Here is a 23,548-nt window from a genome sequence, read left to right as displayed (position 1 = left end):
GGAATTGGAATTGGAGTTTATCGTTTACATACTAATTTCATTCCCCGCTTTATTTCATATTATTATTATTTTAATTTTAATTTTGTATTTCTCCTTATCAAAGTATATATCATTTTTTCGTCAAAAAAAAAAAGTATATATCATTTTAGATATTTCACATGTATTAAAAAACGTCATTAATTTTCTATATAAAATAGGGTAATTATGAATTATTTTACAAAAATATAATTTCTCAATGGTATGAAAAACATATATTAAAAGAATTACTCCCTCCGTTATTTTATAATTATCATTTTTGCATAAATTTTTTGTTTCTAATTTCAATGCATCATTAAATGTTGTTTTACCTATATTATCCTAAGATATTTATTACAAAAGAGAAATATTTGAAATGATATATTAAACAATTAAGGTTATTATAGAAAAAAAGATAAATTGTTGTATCATTCAAAATGTGACAATTAAAAAGGAATATAGTGAATTGAAAAATATAAAGTAATAAATAGTAAATTACATAATAGAAAAATAAACATTAATTATTCATTGATATTGTAGAATGACATATAATTTAAAACAAACAAATTTTACTGTAATTACATATTACCGTCATCCTTAATTATAAGTCACTTTTGAGTTTTTTTTCTTTGTCTCTTTTTATAAGATTCCTTTCAAAGTTCAATGTGCATTAATTATTTCTTTACCACTATAACTTTATTTATGTTACATATTTTTCTGCAATATATATTAAATTTTCGATGAAAACATTAACTGATTCTCTCTCTCCTAAAGGGTAAACATGTAAAACAATAACAATTGTCAGTAAAATTAATTCAACAACCAACTTTTTTAATTCTCGTGTTGTTCTCAAAATGGTCTTATATTTCAGGGATGAATGTAGTATAATTTGAAACAGAGGGTGTATTTTTTTTTTTTTTTTATGGTCTTGTTCATGAGTGCTTCCCGAACCACTCTTTAACATCTCAAATTTAGAAATTATTTATTTAAAAAGTTAAATATTACATATTTCAATATATTGAATATACAATTTTTCACAAAATCTTACTATTAAAAGGTCTTAAAGAGTGCATAGGGACGCTCGTTATTTTTGTAATTATGTCATTTAACTAAACAAAATTTATTTGTGTCCTTAAAACTTTTAAATTATTGGTAATTAGGTTCTTCAATTCAAGGACCAAAATTAAATTTATTCTAATGTGTTTAACGTCAGACTCGAAGAAACAATCGTCTCTAATGAAGACGACGAAGAAAATAAACCAATCGATCTCAAGGCCAAGAAAAAGGTCATGAAACCGATACCATACATATACTTCATCCTCATTTTGTTTGATGATGACCCATTTTGAGGCGTCATAATAGGGTCTGAGAATCCTTGTTCTCTCATAATGGAGCTAATTGTTTGCTTGAGAATAAACACATATTTGTTTGCTTGGACCCTATCATAGATGCCGAAAATTGTTCACATGATTGCTTGCCACAAATTATCCATCTATCTGCAAGTCAGTCGGCTCACGTAGCGCATGAGGAAATATCCTTATTGCAAGCTAATTGTTTGCTTTAGCAATTATCTCTGCAAGTGTATGTCCTTTATTACCACAACGAAAGCACCTCTTAATATCCTTATTGCAAGCATTACTCTTATGGCCTTTCTCGCCACAAGCAAAACAAACGATCTCAGCATCAGCATCTTTCCTATTCGACCTTCTTTCATCATTAACTCTTCTTTTTCCTTTATCAGCAGGAGCATTGTAAGGCTTTGGGCGACTTTGCTGACCCTTACCTCTCTTCTCACTCACAATCTTATAATGAGCTTTACTATCATCTTCATATATTCTGCATCTGCTCACCAAATTTGAAAAATCACGGATCTGTTGGTAACCAATGGCTCGCTTGATGTCAGCACGCAAACCATTCTCAAACTTGATACACTTAGAAAACTCAGCATTGTCACCAGTATAGTGTGGATAGAACTGAGCCAACTCCATAAACTTCGCTGCATACTCTGTCACCGACATGTTTCCTTGCTTCAGCTCAAGGAACTCGATCTCTTTTCTTCCGCGAACATCCTCAGGGAAATATCTGTTTAGGAACTCTCTCTTAAACACAGCCCAAGTAATAGCCGCATCATCTTGCTCTAGGGTAGGTTGGAGGCTCACCCACCAATCATCAGCTTCCTCAGCCAGCATGTGCGTACCAAAACGCACCTTCTGATCATCAGTACATTGCATAACTCTGAAAACTCTTTCAATCTCCTTGAGCCATGTCTGTGCTCCATCAGGGTCGTACCTTCCTTTGAAAGTGGGAGGATGATTTCTCAGAAAGGTCTCCAACATTCTCACTTCAGCATTAACACCAGCACCAGCATTTGGATGTTGTCCCACAGCTTCCAACGCAGCAGCAATCACAGCATCATTCCTTCCAGCCATTCTAGTTCTCTTATAACAGATAAAATTTGCAGCCTCCAGGTCTCTTCTCTGCACAACACACAACGATTAGAATAACATAATAATGGTATTCCAACTGCTAACGACACAACTCGACTCATCTACTTGGCCGGACGGACCGACCTGCTCTGATACCAATTGTAACACCCCGTTTTTCCCAACATAAAAATTTCACATAAAATCAGAGTATTTAAATCACAAACGGAATGTCACATGCTTCTTGAAAATCATAAATAGATAATAATAATTATCCTTCAAATTTTCAACATCATTAAATCTGAAACTTCGCAGCGGAAAATAGTTCAACATTATAAAAGTCTTGGCACGCAGGCCCCATCAAAATTTCATAGTTTCAGTTCAACATTTATTCATTAAAAAGTTCATAAAGACACGTAAGGAATAATAGTAAAACAAGCCTCATCCCGTTGCGTATCAGAGCACCTAGACACAAAGTGAGGAGTCCACTCACGAACGCCTCTAGTCTTTATTACCTGCAAGTTACTACGAAGGGCAACATTTTCAAGCAGAAGGGGTGAGATTTCACAGTCAATAAATTAAGCATAAAATTCATCAAAATGCATTTAACAACATAAAACATTATTAACATATCAAACATTTATCAATTAACATCATATCAAATCATAAACAAACATCATCGTCAGAGCATCATAAACGTCAATAACAATAATCATTTATCATCTTATAATCAACATAAGACATCATGTTCAACTTAGCACTTGACTCGACAACACGACTCATCTTGACAATGCAACTCTTAACAACTTAACAACTTAAACCATCGTGAAACTTCTTGATATGCAAATGCATGTGGTACCATTCAGCAACATATATGAGCATAATTAGGCTCTGCAACAAGTGAGCATGAAGCTGTCGGGCCTAAAGCCCCCAACGTAGTTTGAGCATAAAGCTGCCGGGCCTAAAGCCCCCATCTTTAATGAGTATGCAATGGACTCAATCTTCCTACAACTTAGACAACAACGTGAACATCTTATACAACTCCATAATCATGGACAACTCCTTAAATTCTTGCAACTTAGACCGACTCATGCAACTTCAAGACATTAACAGTAAACAGCAGCAACCAACAACAATTACAGCATGTAACAGTGCTTAAATAACATATCAACATTAAAGGGAATGAATCAATATCAACTTATCATCATAAAGCATCATAAATAATACTTATACATCATCACTACTAATCTCAGTCACTTAAACAGACTTCTGGAACTTCTGAAAGTATCCTAAACAACCCTCATTCTTACTTCTAAGATCAACTCATGACTACACGTGCGAAAGGATCGCATCGGAACAATTTTGGGCAACTAACAGCCTAACTCGCAGTGGCGAGTAACTTTGCTCGCAATGGCGAGCAAAACGTGCTCCCTGGAACTCCTAGAGACCTTGCTCGCAACGGCGAGCTACTTTGCTCGCAATGGCGAGCGTTACGGGTTACTCGCAGTTGCGAGTTGTGTTGCTCGCAATGGCGAGCGATGGCTCCTAGCTCGCATTTGCGAGTGTTACTGCTCGCAGTTGCGAGCGATGAATGTCAGTACGGCCAAAAACCTAAAAATCACAACTTTTCACCTATCTTCATGATTCTTTCATCCAAATATCATCTAATTATCACCCTAGGTAATATCTAAGGTCTGTACACTAATTTTGCATCAATCTAACATCTTTTCATGGTTCAATCTTCAAAATCGGTCTTAAACCTAATTCCCAATTCTCACCAAAACTCAACTAATCATGCTAAATCCACTTCTAAGAATCATACCCTTAATGATATTGAAAGTTAGTCTCACCCTTACCTGGTTATTGCAGAAAATCGCAGCCCTCCCCTTGTTCTCCTCTTGTTCTGACTTTTCTCCCTTTTTCTCCAAAAACGTACGTTCTCTGTTTCTAACTTATGTCTGCCCTATTTATCTTTCCACATTACTCTACTCACCTCTAAACTTACTCATCTCACCTCACAGCCCAACTTCTAATATTTTTATTTTATTTTCATATCTTATTTTATTAAATAATAAAATAAGTCTCAACACCTCATAACATCTCTAAAAATCATAACATCGCATATATCACATAATTTTCAAGTAAATCATATATCTCTCATAAAATTACGTAAACCTCATAAATCACTTAAATCATAAATCATATAAATATATATAAATATATTTCTAAATAATTAAATAATTTACGACGGGCGTTACAACTCTCCCCAACTTAAAGAATTTTCGTCCTCGAAAATTTACCTCTAGCAAACAACTCTAGATAAGACTCCATCATCTTACTCTCTAGCTCCCACGTCAAGCTTTCACTAGTCGCTTCACTCCAAACAACTCTCACTAAAGGTATCTCTTTGCCTCTCAACGTCTTCACCTTGCGATCATCAATCCACAAAGGTAAAGTCTCCACCGTAAGGTTGTCTCTAACTTGCACATCATCTCTCTGAATCACATGGGACGGGTCTGGAACATACTTCCTCAGTTGCGACACATGAAACACATCATGCAAATTCGATAAATGCGGTGGTAAACCCACTCGGTACGCCACCGTCCCAACTCTTTCCGATATCTGATACGGACCAATAAACTTCGGAGTCAACTTCTTTGACTTCAATGCACGACCAACACCGGTCATCGGAGTAACTCTCAAGAACACGTGATCTCCTTCTTGAAACTCAAGATCCTTTCTACGCTCATCATGGTAACTCTTTTGTCGACTCTGTGACGCTTTCATCTTTTCTTGAATCATCTTTATCTTCTCAGTAGTCTGCTGAACAATCTCTGGTCCTAAAACCACACTTTCACATGTTTCAAACCAACACAACGGAGTCCTACACCTCCGACCATACAAAGCCTCAAAAGGTGCCATCCCAATACTCGAATGATAACTGTTATTATACGTGAACTCAATCAACGGGAGATGACTATCCCAAGTTCCACCTTGCTCAAGTACACAAACTCTCAACAGGTCTTCGAATGACTGAATCGTTCTTTCCGACTGACCATCTGTTTGAGGATGATAAGCCGAACTCAATCTCAACTTAGAGCCTAGAGCCTCTTGCAAACTCTTCCAAAATCTAGAAGTAAATCTTGGATCTCTATCTGACACAATGCTTGAAGGAACACCATGCAGCTTCACAATGTCTCGAATATAAATTTCTGCCAACTGAGCTATATGGAAACTAATATTAATCGGAATGAAGTGTGCCGACTTCGTCAATCTATCAACAATCACCCAAATAGCGTCATTCCCTTTAGGAGTATTCGACAAACTCGTCACAAAATCCATGGATATACTATCCCATTTCCATTCTGGTCCATCTAACGGTGTCATCAACCCAGCAGGTCTCTGATGCTCCACCTTCGACTTCTGACAAATCAAACAAGAATATACAAATTGTGCTACATCACGTTTCAATCTAGACCACCAAAACAACTTCTTTAAGTCATGATTCATCTTCGTAGCTCCCGGATGAATACTTAAGCTACTCCTATGACTCTCTTCAAGAATCATCTTCTTTATCTCATCATTGTCTGGAATACAAATCCTACCTCGAAACCTCAACACACCTTGTTCATCGACCTTGAAGTCACCATCTTCAGTTTGATTACTAGCGACTAACAAGTCTACAAACTTAACATCAACTTTCTGCGCATCTTTAATACTTTTCAAGAAATCATTATCAATTTTCAGCATTCCCAGCTTAACACTCTGAGACGACATTTCACAAACTAAGCTCAAATCTCTAAACTGTTCAAGCAATTCAAACTCCTTAACCATCATAGCAGACATATGTAAAGTCTTCCTACTTAAGGCATCCGCAACGACATTGGCTTTACCCGAATGGTAATTCAAACTAAAGTCATAATCTTTCAATAATTCGAGCCACCTTCGTTGTCTCATATTCAATTCCTTCTGATCAAACAAATACTTCAAGCTCTTGTGATCACTAAACACCTCAAATCTCGAACCATACAAGTAATGTCTCCAAATCTTAAGCACAAATACAACTGCAGCTAATTCAAGATCATGGGTAGGATAGTTTCGTTCATGAATTCTCAACTGTCTTGATGCATAAGCAACCACTTTACCATCTTGCATAAGCACACCGCCTAAGCCCAACTTGGACGCGTCACAATACACCGCAAAAGGTTCATCAGGTTTCGGCAAAATCAAAACTGGAGCCGTCGTCAAACGTTTCTTCAATTCATTAAAACTGTTCTCACAATGAACATCCCACACAAAAGTTTTACCTTTACATGTTAACTGAGTTAACGGAAGTGCTAACTTAGAAAATCCTTCTATAAATCTTCGGTAGTAACCTGCCAAACCCAAAAAGCTTCTAATCTCTGTAACTGACTTAGGAGTCTCCCATTGTGATACTGCTTCAACTTTAGATGGATCGACTACAATACCACTACCAGAAATAACATGGCCAAGAAAACTTACTTCATTCAACCAGAATTCACACTTAGACAATTTAGCATACAACTTCTCCTCTTTCAGCACTTGCAAGACAATCTTCAAATGTTCCGCATGTTCTTCTTCTGTCTTAGAGTAAATCAGTATATCATCGATGAACACAACCACGAAGCGATCCAAAAACGCATGAAAAATGCGATTCATATACTCCATAAACACGCCAGGCGCATTACTAACACCAAAAAGCATCACCTTATATTCATAATGTCCATATCGCATCCTAAAAGCCGTCTTCTGCATATCTTCATCTTTTACTTTAATCTGGTGATAACCCGACCTCAAGTCAATCTTGTTGAACACACGTGCACCCACTAACTGGTCCATCAAATCATCGATTCTAGGAAGTGTATACCTATTCTTTATAGTTACTTTATTCAGTTGTCGATAATCAATGCACAACCTCATACTTCCATCTTTCTTCTTAACCAACAATACCGGCGCTCCCCAAGGTGAAACACTCAGTCTTATGAACTTCTTATCAAGCAAATCTTCCAACTGTTTCTTCAACTCAGCCAACTCAGAAGCTGACATACGGTAAGGTGTCATAGACACATGATTCGTTCCCGGAACAAGATCAATAGAAAATTCAACTTCTCTCTCCGGTGGTACATCAGGAAAAACTTCAGGGAAATCGCACACCACTTGTAACTTATCAATCACTGCTTGATTCTCCAAAGATAAGGATGCCATTAAAGAAAACATTAAGATTCCATCGCGTTCTAACTGCTTCAGCTGCCTGGTAGACAAAAACTCTGCTCCACTTTCCTCTTCAGCAGAAGAGAAACATACCGACTTACTAAAATAATTAATGAGGACGTGATTGTACTCTAACCAGTTCATACCAAGAATCACATCCATTCCACTCAAAGGTAGACAAACTAAATCAATCTCAAAATCACGATCAAACATAGACAAGGGACACCGTAAACAAACAAGAGAAATGGTCACCGAACCCTTAGCTGGAGTTTCGACAACCATTTCTCCATTCATATCAGACATAGCAAGGCCCAACTTAGAAGCACAATCAAAAGCAACAAAACAATGTGTAGCACCAGTATCAATAATAGCAACTAAAGGAGTATTGTTAATATAACAAATACCTCTGATCAAACGATCCTCATTTTTAGTCTGAGTGCCAGTCAAAGCAAAGACTTTCCCTCTGGTCTGAGCCTTCTTCGGATTCTTGCATTAAGACCCAATATGACCTTCTTCATTGCAGTTAAAACACACAACGTCTCCATGCTTACACTCTGCAAGTGTATGTCCTTTACTACCACAACGAAATCACCTCTTAATATCCTTATTGCAAGCATTACTCTTATGGCCTTTCTCGCCACAAGCAAAACAAACGATCTAAGCATCAGCATCTTTCCTATTCGACCTTCTTTCATCATTAACTCTTCTTTTTCCTTTATCAGCAGGAGCACTGTAAGGCTTTGGGCGACTTTGCTGACCCTTACCTCTCTTCTCACTCACAATCTTATAACGAGCTTTACTATCATCTTCATATATTCTGCATCTGCTCACCAAATTTGAAAAATCACGGATCTGTTGGTAACCAATGGCTCGCTTGATGTCAGCACGCAAACCATTCTCAAACTTGATACACTTAGAAAACTCAGCATTGTCACCAGTATAGTGTGGATAGAACTGAGCCAACTCCACAAACTTCGCTGCATACTCTGTCACCGACATGTTTCCTTACTTCAGCTCAAGGAACTCGATCTCTTTTCTTCCACGAACATCCTCAGGGAAATATCTGTTTAGGAACTCTCTCTTAAACACAGCCCAAGTAATAGCCGCATCATCTTGCTCTAGGGTAGGTTGGAGGCTCACCCACCAGTCATCAGCTTCCTCAGCCAGCATGTGCGTACCAAAATGCACCTTCTGATCATCAGTACATTGCATAACTCTGAAAACTCTTTCAATCTCCTTGAGCCATGTCTGTGCTCCATCAGGGTCGTACCTTCCTTTGAAAGTGGGAGGATGATTTCTCAGAAAGGTTTCCAACATTCTCACTTCAGCATTAACACCAGCACCAGCATTTGGATGTTGTCCCACAGCTTGGGCCACAGCTTCCAACGCAGCAGCAATCGCAGCATCACTCTTTCCAGCTATTCTAGTTCTCTTATAACAGATAAAATTTGCAGCCTCCTGACAGGGCCGCAAGTGTACGGCTATGTCGGTTTTAGTATAAAAAGTATCGTATCCACTGAGACCAGTTTAACAGCTACCGAAGTTCGCTGTTACTGTGTTTATCTAAGGCGAGATCAAAATATTTTGGAATTTGCACGGAATAAAATAGGTTTTAATTAATTTATGGACAAGTAGAGACCAAAACGAAGGTTTCCATCGACTTCCGTCACTCACGTAAATTATTGCGCTAATTAAATGGTAACGAGTGAATTAAAGCTGCTTGTAGAATTTATCGAACAAGAGACAATGTTTGCTTTCGCAACACGTTGTCGGAATTTCTAGACACATAATAACCTACTTTCGTAGCGTATAATTACAGGCCTAAAAATTCTTTTTTTCTAAATTCAATAAACTCTTAATTAAAAGAAAAGAAATGCTTTCGCTTTAACCTTTTCTATTAAAAACTTGATATTTTTCTAAGTCAAATATCGTTTTCGCTCTTTCGATGCGTAAACGATATCTCGATATCTCTACTTTCGTAGTAGATTTTTAACAATTACAAAACAGAATTTTTCAAAACAATTGTTTAAATTCTCGTTACACTAAAAGACGCGCGTAATTTACATGAGTTCCGTCGGTACAACGGAACCTCATTTCTGAATCAAATGAGACTACTCGCGCATAATTATATTAAACATACAAACAGTTAATTGATTCATGCTAAAAGGAAATGAATTACTTGTAAAAATCTGGAAACTTTAATTGAGTATAAATTCCCTCGAACAATTTGATGTAGACTCCTAATATACGAACCGTACTGCAAAACAATGAACTAAACAAACAAATAACAATAATTAGGCACAAACACGTGAGGTGCTTGTACCTACAGTAGCCAAAAAGAAAACGATATCAAGAATAAAAGAAATAGGAACGGCAAAGGCAACCTAGCAAAATGGCTGTAGCAATATGAAATAAAGACATGAAATAGTGACGTAAAGCAACTTAAATAAATGGCAAAAGTATATATATAATAATATAATTGGAAAGGGAATTAGAATGAAAAGCAATAATGTAAGAATTGACAGGGAATTGAATTTCGATGAATAGCCATGGAATCACAATTCAATTACCAAACACAGTAGCAGAAAACTTAATATAACGTGAATTCAAATGGAAAAATAAACGCAAACTGAAATTGAAAATTAATAACAAGTCTGCAGAAATAATTCTTGTTCGAAACTGAATTGAGAAAAACAAGAGAAAATCTAAATTAAGCTAAAGTGCAAAAGCTGTTTTTCTTTTTCTGAAATCGTGAAAACTTAGAAGCTAAAAACTGGATGCTAAAACGTGTCCCCCTTCTTCTCATCAGCTGAGCCTCTTTTATATCCTTCAATCTGCAACTGGATTCCTCATACTTGTGCCCAAAGATGTGGGAATGGACTGGGATAAAATCTCAATTTTTTAGGAAGCTTTTGTTGCTCAACGTGACCATTCTGTCTTGCTGATCTCAATTGGGTGTGACATCAGCATGATGTCATTAGCAATGGTAATGGGTTGACCGTACTAGCTTAAGTTGATCTTTTCACCTCCTTCTTGATTCTTTTACTTTTAACACCCTCGTTACCTGAAACATAACAAAATACTAGCCATAAGACATGCAAAACACAAGAAACGACCCTAAAATAAATAAAAATTAAACTATTTAAATAGCGTGTCTTGCATGTTATCAAACTCCCCCACACTTGAACCATTGCTTGTCCTCAAGCAAAAGGCAAGGGATGACAACAAAATAATTCAGAAAAACAGAATGAACTAAAAATCAATTGCAATTTTATTTTTCAAGGCTTAGTTCTCAGGATGCACTTATCACAACCTAAACACTTTTCAAGGATCACATCAACCCTACAACAGTTTCAAGTGAGTGTGTATGTGAAGTCCATCTTTTTATTGCGCCTGTGTAAGAGGTATTATGAGGAAAACAGGTTCTAACTTCAACAGTAAATCAACCGAGAAAAGTTCTTTCTTCATTTCATATAAGAGAGATGGGAATTTAGTTAGAATTAAATTAACAATTTAAGCATAAGGGGCTGCAGATGCTTAGGGGCTATCTATCCTCATAGGAAGTCTTTATGGAGAGGGTGTCCTTTCCCCCTAGATTCAAAATCACCCTAAGCAGTAGCGGTGGACAACGGTCGGGCTCGGTCGGATTTCGGGTTCGAAATCCCAATCCGAGTAGGCCGACGGGGGAGAAAATCCAGCCCACTTCCGTCCGTTTGGTGTTTGCGGTTAGATCGATTTCGGTTTTGTCGGTTTTTCGGTTGAGCGGGTGGGTTTCGTCGGATTTCGTTGACATGAAGAAAACTCATCGCAAGCTGAAATAAATCAGAGAGAAGGGGAAAGAAAAAGAAAGGTTGAAGACCATAAAAGAAACTGGTGAGGTTATCAGAACAAGCGGCATCTGAGATTCTGCTGTTATATGCTGAGATGCAGCATTATAGACTGTATGTTATCATATGTATTGTGGGGAGGATAGTCCATTTTGTTTAGTTGGACTTGTTGCGGTTGTTACAGATAGAGGTGTCATTTACAGATCAAATTTGGAACATTTTTATGGTATTTGTAGTTCTGTTCGGTGATGGCACATCTTGTGCTTCTATTTTAATGGAATGTCTTTTTTGCTCTTTAAAAAAAAGAAACATAGCAGTTTACAACAAATCCATCTCATGTTCAAAGGGGTTGAGGGATTTTGATTTCTGGGCTTATTAAAATGAGAGATGATGAGAAAGAGTTGCAGATGGAATGATGTTGATGATGAGGTTTGAACTTGGAATTGGAAAGATTAAGGGATAGTTGTATACAGCTGTAAAGCTGTAAACATTATATGATAATTATATTAATTTACATATTTTTCTATTTGATATAATAATTTTATTGGGTAAAGAGAAAGTAGAAAAGCCACACGTGATAGATATAATGAGTAAATAGTGGCCATTCATTTTGGGTTGCTAGTTGACTGCATACTCATCATGTGTATATGTCGGACGGGTGCGGATTTCGTTGGGTCAGTTGAGCCCATCCGAATTCGACCACTGCTATCCAAAGAAACCCATTCATTTGAACCCGCTCAACCCGATTTACCCGTTAAATCTGACCCGACATGCATCGGGCCATGCGGTTCGGACGGTTTGGGCCGGATACGGTTTTTTTGTCCAGCCCTACTAAGCAGTGCTGCAAAATTTTTATCATCTCCGCGTAGGAAGTCTTTTTGGAGAGGGTGTCCTTTCCCCCTAGCTTTGATGAATTTATTTCCTCTTTTGAGGGATTTGGAACTTAAGTTCAATTAGGGAGTCACCACCACATTTAGGAAGTCAGAGAGGAGTGTCCTTTCCTCCACATGTTGGTGCCATTCTCCCGCCCCATTTTAGTTCAACAATTTATAACAATAAAGCACATTATTTCCCACACAAACTTATACTACTTTTACTCTGAAGACTTTTAAGGGTCTAAGTTACCATTAAAGTTTGAACGTGCTCCTTAAAATACCTACTCATACACTTACTCAAAGACTGCAACTTTGTGCTTTTCTCAAAAAGAGAATTTTCACATTGAAACATGATATGAGTTTAGTGAAACTTAAAAAGGGAAAGGGTGTTTACATGCATAAAGTCATCATCGAACTCAGCCTTAAATTTATTTATTTATTTATTTATTTTTGAAATTTTATTGGTTCATAAAACGGGAGAATTAGACAACAAAGCAAAAACTACACATTTTATTGACTCGATAATTAAGACTTATACTGTTAAGGTGGGAAATTCCTCCCCCACACTTAAAACTGACATTGACCTCAATGGAAATAAATAAAAATAAAAATAAAAGAAAAGGAAAGCCACTACCTAGCAGATCAATCGTCATCTAGGGGCATCCCATGATGCTGAATCATCCATATATCCTTGCCAAAATTTTTCTTCTTTTGCCTTTGGGTCATGCCACCTATCCTTGCCAACTCTGAATGATCTTTTTATTTCTTAAACAAAAAATAAACATAAAAATAAGGTCAATAAATAAAAACTGTGGGTTGCCTCCCACGCAGCGCTTCATTTAACGTCGGTAGCTCGACACCTTACTCAGCTTTCAGGGTTTTGTTAAGGCGTAACGAACGCCTTTCTCAACATCCTCTCCAGAGGTGTAATGTTTTAACCTCTGGCCATTCACAATAAATGGGCCGGTGGATTCACTCCACACTTCGACTGCGCCAGACGGCATAACTTTTTTCACTTGAAATGGCCCGGACCAATGAGAGCGGAGCTTCCCAGGGAATAATTTCAACCTGGAGTTAAACAGTAACACAAGCTCCCCCTCTTTAAATTCTCTCATGATTAGACGCCTGTCATGCCATTTTTTTGTTCTTTCTTTGTAAATCTTGGCATTCTCGTAGGCGTCTAATCTCAGCTCTTCTAACTCATTCAACTCTAATACCCTTTTTCCCCCGGCGGCTTTGTAATCCATGTTAAGGGCTTTAATAGCCCAATAGGATTTATGCTCAAGTTCCACTGGAAGATGGCAAGACTTCCCATAGACTAGTTTGAAAGGTGTAGTCCCAATAGGCGTCTTGTAGGCAGTTCTATAAGCCCAGAGTACATCATCAAGCTTGGCGGCCTAATCCTTCCTAGAAGTTGAGACAGTTTTCTCAAGGATGGACTTAATTTCTCGGTTAGAGACTTCCACTTGGCCGCTTGTTTGTGGATGATACGAGGTTGCGACTCTGTGCTTCACTCCATACTTCTGAAGCAAATTTTCAAATTGCCTCGAGATGAAGTGAGATCCACCATTACTTATGACCAGCCTTGGGACTCCGAATCTAGGGAAGATTATTTTCTTAAACATTTTAATCACAACTCGTGTATCATTGGTAGGAGAGGCGATGGCCTCGATCCATTTTGACACATAGTCAACTGCGACGAGTATGTATTGGTTTCCCATGGAGGACAGGAAGGGTCCCATGAAGTCAATGCCCCACACATCGAAGATTTCGACCTCTAGGATGTTCTTAAGTGGCATCTCATGCCTTTTGGAGATGTTACCGGTGCGCTGGCACTGATCACATCTCGCAACGAACGCGTGGACATCCTTAAAGATATTAGGCCAGTAGAGTCCTGCTTGGAGGATCTTGTAGGCCGTTTTGGACGTGTTGGCGTGCCCACCATAGGGGGACGCATGACAATGGGTAAGGACACTCTCGACCTCTTCCTCTGGAATGCAACGACGGAAGATACCGTCTGCGCCTCGCTTGAAAAGGAGGGGCTCATCCCAGTAATATTGCTTTAGATCATTGAAGAACTTTTTCTTCCGCTGATAGTCCATGTCTGGGGGTAGGACCCCAGCGGCAAGGTAGTTGACGAAGTCAGCATACCAGGGTGCCACAATCTTTGCGGACGCTATCAGCCTATCATCAGGGAAAGAGTCATCCAAAGGTAACTCCTCTCGTTTGAGGTCACTCAACCTAGACAAATGGTCTGCTACCACATTCTCTGTTCCTTTTTTATCACGAATCTCAAGATCAAACTCTTGTAGTAGCAGAATCCATCTAATCAACCTGGGCTTTGCGTCTTTCTTACTCAGCAGATACCTTATGGCGGCATGGTCAGTGTAGACAATAATTTTCGAACCTACCAAGTAAGATCGAAATTTGTCAATAGCATAGACAATGGCCAGAAGCTCTTTCTTAGTAGTAGCATAATTTATTTGAGCTTCATCTAAGGTTCTGCTGGCATAATAGATCACATGCATCTTTTTATCCTTCCGTTGTCCTAAGACAGCACCTACTGCATAGTCACTCGCATCGCACATAATCTCAAAGGGAAGACTCCAATCTGGAGGTTGCATTATAGGTGCGGAGATTAGTGCTTGCTTGAGCTTGTGGAAAGACGCAAGGCATTGTTCATCAAAGATGAACTCTGCGTCCTTCATGAGCAAGCCTGTAAAAGGCTTAGTTATCTTAGAGAAATCCTTAATGAAACGCCGGTAAAAACCAGCGTGACCCAGAAAGCTTCGGACTTCTTTCACTGTGGTGGGAGGTGTTAGCCTCTCAATCACTTCGATCTTTGCTCTGTCAACCTCTATTCCTCGTTCTGACACTACGTGTCCGAGGACTATGCCTTCCTTTACCATGAAATGGCATTTTTCCCAGTTCAGCACTAGGTTGACTTTTACACATCTTTCTAGAACTTTGTCCAAATTACTCAGACAACCCTCAAAGCTTGGCCTGCATACTGAAAAGTCATCCATGAAGACTTCCATAATGTCCTCTAGGAAATCTCCAAAGATTGCCATCATGCATCTCTGAAAGGTGGCAGGCGCATTGCATAGCCCGAAAGGCATTCGCCGATAGGCAAATGTTCCATAAGGGCATGTGAAGGTCGTCTTTTCTTGGTCACTCGGGTGGATAGGGATCTGAAAGAATCCCGAGTAACCATCAAGATAGCAAAAATGGGAATGCTTAGCTAGGCGCTCAAGCATTTGGTCTATGAACGGGAGAGGGAAGTGGTCTTTCCTTGTGGCCTTGTTCAATTTCCTGTAGTCTATACACATACGCCATCCAGTGGTTGTACGTGCGGCCACAGACTCTCCCTTCTCATTCTTCACCACTGTCATCCCTCCTTTCTTTGGTACTACATGAACTGGACTCACCCACTTGCTGTCAGAGATGGGGTATATCACCCCTGCATCCAGAAGCTTCAGTACTTCTTTTTTAACAACCTCACTCATGTTCGGGTTCAGCCTTCTTTGATGTTCTCTAGAGGGTTTGTAGTCCTCTTCAAGTAAAATTTTATGCATACAAATTGAAGGGCTAATACCTTTGAGGTCATCAATTGAGTACCCTATAGCTTCCGGGTATTTTCTTAATACAGCAAGTAATTTCTCAGTTTCAGTCTCTCCTAAGTCGGCACTCACAATGACTGGTCGGTTAGGTCTTAGAAATTTATACCTAAGGTTTTTAGGTAACTCTTTCATTTCGACTTTCGGCTGCTCTTGAGTCGGAGCGGGAAGAAGGGTGAGGCATTCATTTTGATAAACCGGATTTACATCCAATTCTTCTTGATGGGGGCTTGCCTCCTCTGTTTCAGTCAAGGACACATCCATTCTGTCAGTGGGAGGTGGTCCTGACGCATGCTCCTTAATGCATTCATCAATTATATCGACTAAGCAAGCCGTGTCGTTAATGGAGGGATTTTTCATGAATTTAGATAAGATGAACTCAATCTTTTCATCCCCGACCTCAAAGGTAAGTTTTCCTTTCTTTACATCTATGATGGCACCAGCCGTAGCTAGGAAAGGTCTGCCTAAGAGGATTGGGATAGACGAGTCTTCAGTGATGTCCATTACCACAAAGTCGGTGGGAATGTACAACTGGCCGATTCTCAACGGTACATCCTCCAGTATTCCTACCGGGTACTTGATAGATCGATCAGCCAGTTGTAGAGACATCCTGGTCGGTTTTAGCTCTCCAAGGTTGAGTCTCTCGCAGATGGAAAGGGGCATAAGACTCACACTAGCACCCAAATCACAGAGCGCTTTATCGATGACGTAGTTGCCAATAACGCAAGGAATTGAAAAACTCCCTGGATCTTTTAATTTGGGTGGCATCTTATTTTGGATGATAGCGCTACACTCTTCGGTGAGTGCTACTGTGTCATCGATTTTTCTCTTATTTGTCAAAATTTCTTTTAGAAACTTGGCATAAGAGGGCATTTGAGTAATTGCCTCTGTGAAAGGGATATTTACTTGGAGCTTCTTCAAGAGCTCCATGAATTTCTTAAACTGACCCTCAATCTTTGACTTAGCAAGTCTCTGAGGGAATGGGATCGGAGGTTTGTAGGGGGTGGAGGTACGTAGGGATTCTCTTTTTCTTCCTCCACTCCCTCCTTTCTCTCTAAGATTTCCTCACTTTCAGTAGGCACCGACTCTTTCACAGCGCCTTCCCTCTCATTAGGGTTCCCTAACTCTTTTCCACTACGTAGGGTAACAGCGTTCAGCTCCCCTTTTGGGTTTGGTTGAGGTTGCGCAGGGAAAGTTCCTGAAGGTGCAGCTGTTCGTTGTTGGGCCACTTGTGCAATTTGCGTTTCCAACATTTTGTTATGGGTGGCCAATGTTTCAACTTTAGATGCAAGCTGCTTAATCATTTCATTTGTGTGAATGTTTTGATTCAGGAACTCCTTATTCTATTGGGATTGAGCCATGACGAAGTTTTCCATCATTAGCTCCAGGTTAGACTTTACAGGAGCAACAGGGGCTCCTCTTTGACCTTGGAAACCAGGGGGTGCAATGGGTGCAAGATTTTGCGCATAGGTGGGATTACTATTTTTAAATGGGAAATTAGAATTTCTTTGCCCGTATGGGTTCCCATGTGCGTAGTTTGCCTGGTCCGTACCGACTAACAGATGACACTCAGTAGGAGTGTGTCCAGGTGTCCCGCAAATCTCACAGTTAGGGGCCACAGCGGCCACGGGGGCAGGTGGAGTGATGGTTAGACTATCTATCTTTTTATATAGCGCATCAACTTTAGCACTCAGATGATCAAAACTGCTAACCTCATACATCCCTGCCTTGGGCTGGCCTTTTTCAGCTAGAGCACGCTCGCTCCCCCATTGGTAATGGTTTTGGGCCATATCCTCGATCAGGCCCCAAGCCTCAGCAAACGGCTTGTTCATTAGAGCTCCTCCCGCAGCAGCATCGATAGTCATCCTTGTGTTATATAGGAGACCATTGTAAAAGGTATGGATGATCAGCCACTTTTCCAACCCATGATGCGGGCAAGCTCTCAAAAGATCCTTGTATCTCTCCCACGCTTCAAAGAGCGATTCTCCGTCTGTCTGCCTAAAGCAGGTAATTAGGTTCCTCAATTGTGCCGTTTTGCTCGGCGGGAAATACCTAGCGAGGAACGCCTTTTTTAATTCATTCCATGTCGTTATGGAATTTGACGGCAGGGAATTAAGCCATGCGCTGGCTCTGTCCCTGAGGGAGAAAGGGAATAAACGTAAACGAATGGCTTCAGGGTTGACGCCATTCACTTTCAGCGTCTCAGCGAACCACACAAAGGTAGCAAGGTGCAAGTTCGGGTCCTCCGTTGGGTTTCCGGAGAACTGATTTTGCTAAATTATCTGCACTAAAGAGGGCTTGAGCTCAAAGTTATTCGCCGCAATGGCAGGGCGAACAATGCTCGTATGAGGTTCCTCCTCAGAGGGCACAGCGAAATCGTTCAGTGGCCGGTCATCGTTGTTGTTGTCGCCCATTTCTGATTGAGTCTCAGACTGCGACGGGGTATCGAATAACAATCGGCGCCTAGCTCGAAAATAGCGCTCAATTTCGTCAACGTAGCTGACTAGATTTTCGGCACTTCGGGTTTTTCGCATGCAAAGTTTTTTTTTTTAAATAAATAAAAGGGCCTTAGTCTAAACGGTGTAACAACGGAGTAGCGATATTGCCAAAAATTGGTCCCCGGCAACGGCGCCAAAAACTTGACAGGGCCGAAAGTGTACGGCTATGTCGGTTTTAGTATAAAAAGTATCGTATCCACTGAGACCAGTTTAACAGCTACCGAAGTTCGCTGTTACTGTGTTTATCTAAGGCGAGATCAAAATATCTTGGAATTTGCACGGAATAAAATAGGTTTTAATTAATTTATGGACAAGTAGAGACCAAAACGAAGGTTACTATTTCTCTCTAGAATTACAATGAAAAGCTAAGCTAAAACTAAGAGAAAAAGAATATCTAAGATAATCCCAACATAATATCTTCAAGGAATAGCAAGTGGGCTATTTATAGAGGTCTGCCCTGCCTGAGCTCGCAGATGCGAGCTACATCACTCGCAGATGCGAGTTGCTTCTCTGGACCAATGATAAGCTGCCACGTCATAAATGAGGAGGACAAACCGCCCTAACTCGCAGTTGCGAGTAAGGGAGCTCGCAGTTGCGAGTTGCTCGCATTGGCACTCGCAGATGCGAGTTTGAGTGCGAGTTGCATGCCTCCTGGATCAGCTTCTGCCCAAATAGTACTTTTTCATGATTTTGGTCTTTGATCAATGTCTTGAGGCTAATTCCTGCACAAAAGGATAGAGTAATGATAAGTAAAGCGTAATAAGGCATTTAACGCTTATTTCTCGGCTTTTCCTTCAATTACTTGCAAAGCAAGCAACAAAAAGTGCTTAAAATATAACATGAATTTAACACTTTTTTGACACTTATCACTCTCCCCAACTTAACTCTTTGTTTGTCCTCAAGCAAAGGAATGAAAATCAAACAAGTAAATGACAAGACACAAGTACAAAAGGCTTTGAAGTCTTTCTCAGATGAATGATTCAAAAGTGAATGCGCTGGCAAGGTTAAGTTTCCAACTAATTTAGAATTCTACTACTAATATGAGATGAGTCCTATGTACAATGTTCATGCCAAATAGTTCAAAACAATAATACAATTATTCACGAACCACACCTAACACACTTCTTTGGAAAGTAAATAAACAATTGAAATCATATGAATGAGGGTTATGAACACACATCCAACAATCATGCTAACATCCTGATTAAGCTATGTGTCCATCCAAATATCGTTTCAAAAAGCACATAAGCATGGATCAAAAGGTCTTTCTAGGGTTATAACTTGGCCGGGCTACAAGAGAAATGTCATATGTGGGGCAATTGATTAAAAAGCCTATCAAAGAGGAACATTCCTTGTATCAACGATTAAAATTCAAAATCTTCCCTACCAACCATTACAAACCCTTGGTGATTAACAAAATAACCAATAACCTTGACAACTTATTCTATTTTTTTTTTCTTTTATTTTTTTTTTCTTTTCTTTTCTTTTCTTAAATGTACAAACTAAGTATATGCACTTCAATGTTGTCAGGTTATTCAAACAATTTCACCAAGATACTTGACATAAGATTTACATCCACCTTCTCTCCCCAACTTGAATCAAAATACACCCTATTTGAATTTTCCTTTACTCTAAGGCAAAAGGGACAATTAAACGATGAAGGTTTGGGGTTCAACAATTAAGATCATACCAGAGTCCTAAAGTGTGTCAAGAATGAACTGGATTTCAAAAACTTTAAGGGCAAATTCATCAAGCATTGAGCTTATGAATTGATAGTTCATAATTGAGGACTCCGATTCATTTGGCTCAAGTGGGTTAGCAAATACTCGCTCTTCTCACAAGGTAGGCTTATTTGTGGTCAAGTACGTTTCGCTCAATAACAAAAATGTGCCTTGATCCTTTCCATGCTTTCATACAATTCAGAACAATTATTGGATTTAACATAACAAAAACAAGTTAGACGGTGATTATTGGTCTCCAACATATAGTACAATTTGAAGATACCTCACATTTAGGTTAAGTACTAAGTGGTTCACAAATAAACACATTATTGCGGAAAACTAAATGAAATGAAATTTGCACAAAGTACTCGTTTCATATTCGAGTAAAAACCTAGAAAAACTGGAAACTTGTACCTTGGCTTTGCGTTTTTAAGCATAATTATGTATCATTACCAATCATCTGAGACTTGCAAATGAAGCAAGAGTGATACAAATGAAGCTTCCATGATAAAACAAAATGAAATACTTAATCAGCCAAAAGTGCTAACACATTATTCAACATAAAACAAAGTACTAATAAAACAAAATTTAAGTCAATGTGCTAAAATGAGCAAACAGCAGAAGCAAACAGTCAGAACTGCACTAACTCGCAGTTGCGAGCAGATTTACTCGCAGTTGCGAGTGAATTGGTAGTCAACATGGTCAATGACCAGTTTACTCGCAGATGCGAGCTGTTTTACTCGCAGTTGCGCGTTAGGACAGTTCAGAATTCTGCTCTCTGTTTAACTTCTATTTTTTTGGATGATTTGATGCATACACATGACTTTAATACCTAATATGCATTAAAACAGTAAATGAACTTATAAAATTGGGTTGCCTCCCAACAAGCGCTTGTTTAACGTCGTTAGCTCGACGCCTTTTTCGTTAGGGTGGCCAAAATGAGACGGACAATACATCATCCTTTGTATTTCTTCGCTTAGGGAGGAATTCCATGAACTTTAAGTACAGATGATGTGGAGTCCATGTCCTCCTTAACTTTGATTTGAACAAGGCACAAATTTCATCAATGACCCGGTCAACTTCAGCCTTGCTCACTTTCTTCCCCTTTTGTTCAAATGTTTCTTCCTTGCTAAGTAACCGCTCCTGTTTCTCAGTCACCTTCATCTCTTCTCCATTATCAACAGCTTTGGTCTCTTCAGTATATGACCTTTGTTGAGGAAGTTCCGGTTCATGTGGTGGCTCTATTTCTATTGCATTCTCTAGTTCACCACATACTTCTAATGTTGTGTCTTCCTCAGTTTGAACAACACCTTCTTCAACAATCTCTCCGTCATGAGTGGATTGAATGTTGGATTGGTTCTCCATGATTTGTGCTTGAATCATCTCCAATTGGATTGATAAATTCCTCAATCTTTGGTTGGTATTTTGCATGTTTATCATGGATTGTTGCATGAAGATATTCAAAGTATTTTCCACATTGGTCATTCGTTCATCTTCAAAAGGATATTGCTGATGCTGTTGATATGGTTCATACTCGGGTGGAATGTAGAAGTTGATGTAACCATGATCAGCTATGATATTGTCTAGGTGATGATCTGAAACGGAAACAACTAACAAGAAACTTTTCTTTGTTTATCAAAGAGGGGTTAGTGGTAACAACTATAAAGTAAAGAAAAATATTGACGGATTATGTGCAAAAGCTTAAAATGATAAATCAATCGTTCTATCTATGATATCTAAACACCAATCCCCGGCAACGGCGCCATTTTGATGAATGTAGTTTTGCATCAAAAACAAGATAAGTATTTGTATCGTCTCCACAGGGATTAGTGCGACATCACGGATAGATTAACATCAAATATCATTCTAAGTTAAAAGGGTGATTGTTTGTTTAATTTACAACTATGGTAACTAAATTGCAAAAGTAAAAAGATGAGATTAATAAGGATTGAAACTTGTTAGGAGTAGAGTTCCTTAACCAAGCGTCACACATAACCTAATGATCCATACGAATTCTAGCTATATAACCAATATTATCACAATCAATTCAATTATCGTTTAAGCATTCGTGTCCAAATCCCTTAAACGATAACAAAGTCGATTGGATCATTTAACCGACCGTGTCCAGCCTGATTAAATGTCCAAAAGCATTAAGTTCTTGATTAAAGGTGACTATCAAAGATCTACAAACTTGTCAAGAGTGATATAACCTATGATAGATTGTCATTCTAGCTCTACAATATCCTTCGTGTCCAAAGTGATATCATTACTCTAAGGTATCCCTTAAACATTCATGATCAAATCATTCAAAAGATAACATAATCGATCGTGTCATAAAACGACATAGTTATTGCTAACGTATCTTCTAAACATTTGTGACAAAATCATTTAACAGATAACAAAGTCGATCGGATGGCTTAATCGACCGTGTCCAGCCTGACTAAGCATCCAAAAGCATTAACAACAAGAACAACAACTATATTGAATATAAACGCTAGAAACATACTTTGCAAGATAAAAAGGATTACATGTTAGCAAGATCAAGTACCTCACATCCCAACAAAGGGTGCTTAGCTACACATCATCATGGAAGCCATGCAAGGATGAATTGAAAAGGAAGGATTCATTACACCTAGTGATGTCTCAACAAAGGAATGAGGATCCAACTTCCAAGATCATTCTCACTCTATTTGCTCTTACCCTATTTCTCTCTAGAATTACAATGAAAAGCTAAGCTAAAACTAAGAGAAAAAGAATATCTAAGATAATCCCAACATAATATCTTCAAGGAATAGCAAGTGGGCTATTTATAGAGGTCTGCCCTGCCTGAGCTCGCAGATGCGAGCTACATCACTCGCAGATGCGAGTTGCTTCTCTGGACCAATGATAAGCTGCCACGTCATAAATGAGGAGGACAAACCGCCCTAACTCGCAGTTGCGAGTTGCTCGCATTGGCACTCGCAGATGCGAGTTTGAGTGCGAGTTGCATGCCTCCTGGATCAGCTTCTGCCCAAATAGTACTTTTTCATGATTTTGGTCTTTGATCAATGTCTTGAGGCTAATTCCTGCACAAAAGGATAGAGTAATGATAATTAAAGCGTAATAAGGCATTTAACGCTTATTTCTCGGCTTTTCCTTCAATTACTTGCAAAGCAAGCAACAAAAAGTGCTTAAAATATAACATGAATTTAACACTTTTTTGACACTTATCAAGATTTCACAGTCAATAAATTAAGCATAAAATTCATCAAAATGCATTTAACAACATAAAACATTATTAACTTATCAAACATTTATCAATTAGCATCATATCAAATCATAAACAAACATCATCGTCAGA

At 38.8% G+C, this 23,548-nt stretch overlaps 1 protein-coding gene, 1 non-coding gene and 2 pseudogenes across 2 annotated transcripts; 1 reads left to right on the top strand and 3 right to left on the bottom strand.

Moving 5' to 3' along the window:
* Positions 1-8,162: 8,162 nt before the first annotated feature.
* On the bottom strand, positions 8,163-9,764 carry LOC146910224 (uncharacterized; annotated as a pseudogene).
* A 3,051-nt stretch (positions 9,765-12,815) lies between these two features.
* On the bottom strand, positions 12,816-18,760 carry LOC146910222 (uncharacterized; annotated as a pseudogene).
* LOC146910223 (small nucleolar RNA R71) lies at positions 17,910-18,015 on the top strand. Its single transcript, XR_015020917.1, has one exon. It is a non-coding gene; the product is annotated as a small nucleolar RNA R71 (small nucleolar RNA).
* A 2,318-nt stretch (positions 18,761-21,078) lies between the features above and the next one.
* LOC146910221 (uncharacterized) lies at positions 21,079-21,829 on the bottom strand. The gene has a single exon (XM_085727589.1). The coding sequence runs from the start codon at positions 21,691-21,693 to the stop codon at positions 21,133-21,135; it is 561 nt and encodes a 186-aa protein (XP_085583715.1). The 5' UTR covers positions 21,694-21,829; the 3' UTR covers positions 21,079-21,132.
* Positions 21,830-23,548: the final 1,719 nt, after the last annotated feature.

Source organism: Medicago sativa, chromosome 7, assembly GCF_051527215.1.
Source record: "Medicago sativa cultivar Bolivia chromosome 7, Bolivia_mono, whole genome shotgun sequence".
In the NCBI taxonomy this organism is placed as follows: Eukaryota; Viridiplantae; Streptophyta; class Magnoliopsida; order Fabales; family Fabaceae; genus Medicago; species Medicago sativa.
Note: the sequence above shows the minus strand (reverse complement) of the source record. Positions and strands in the feature narration are given on the sequence as shown.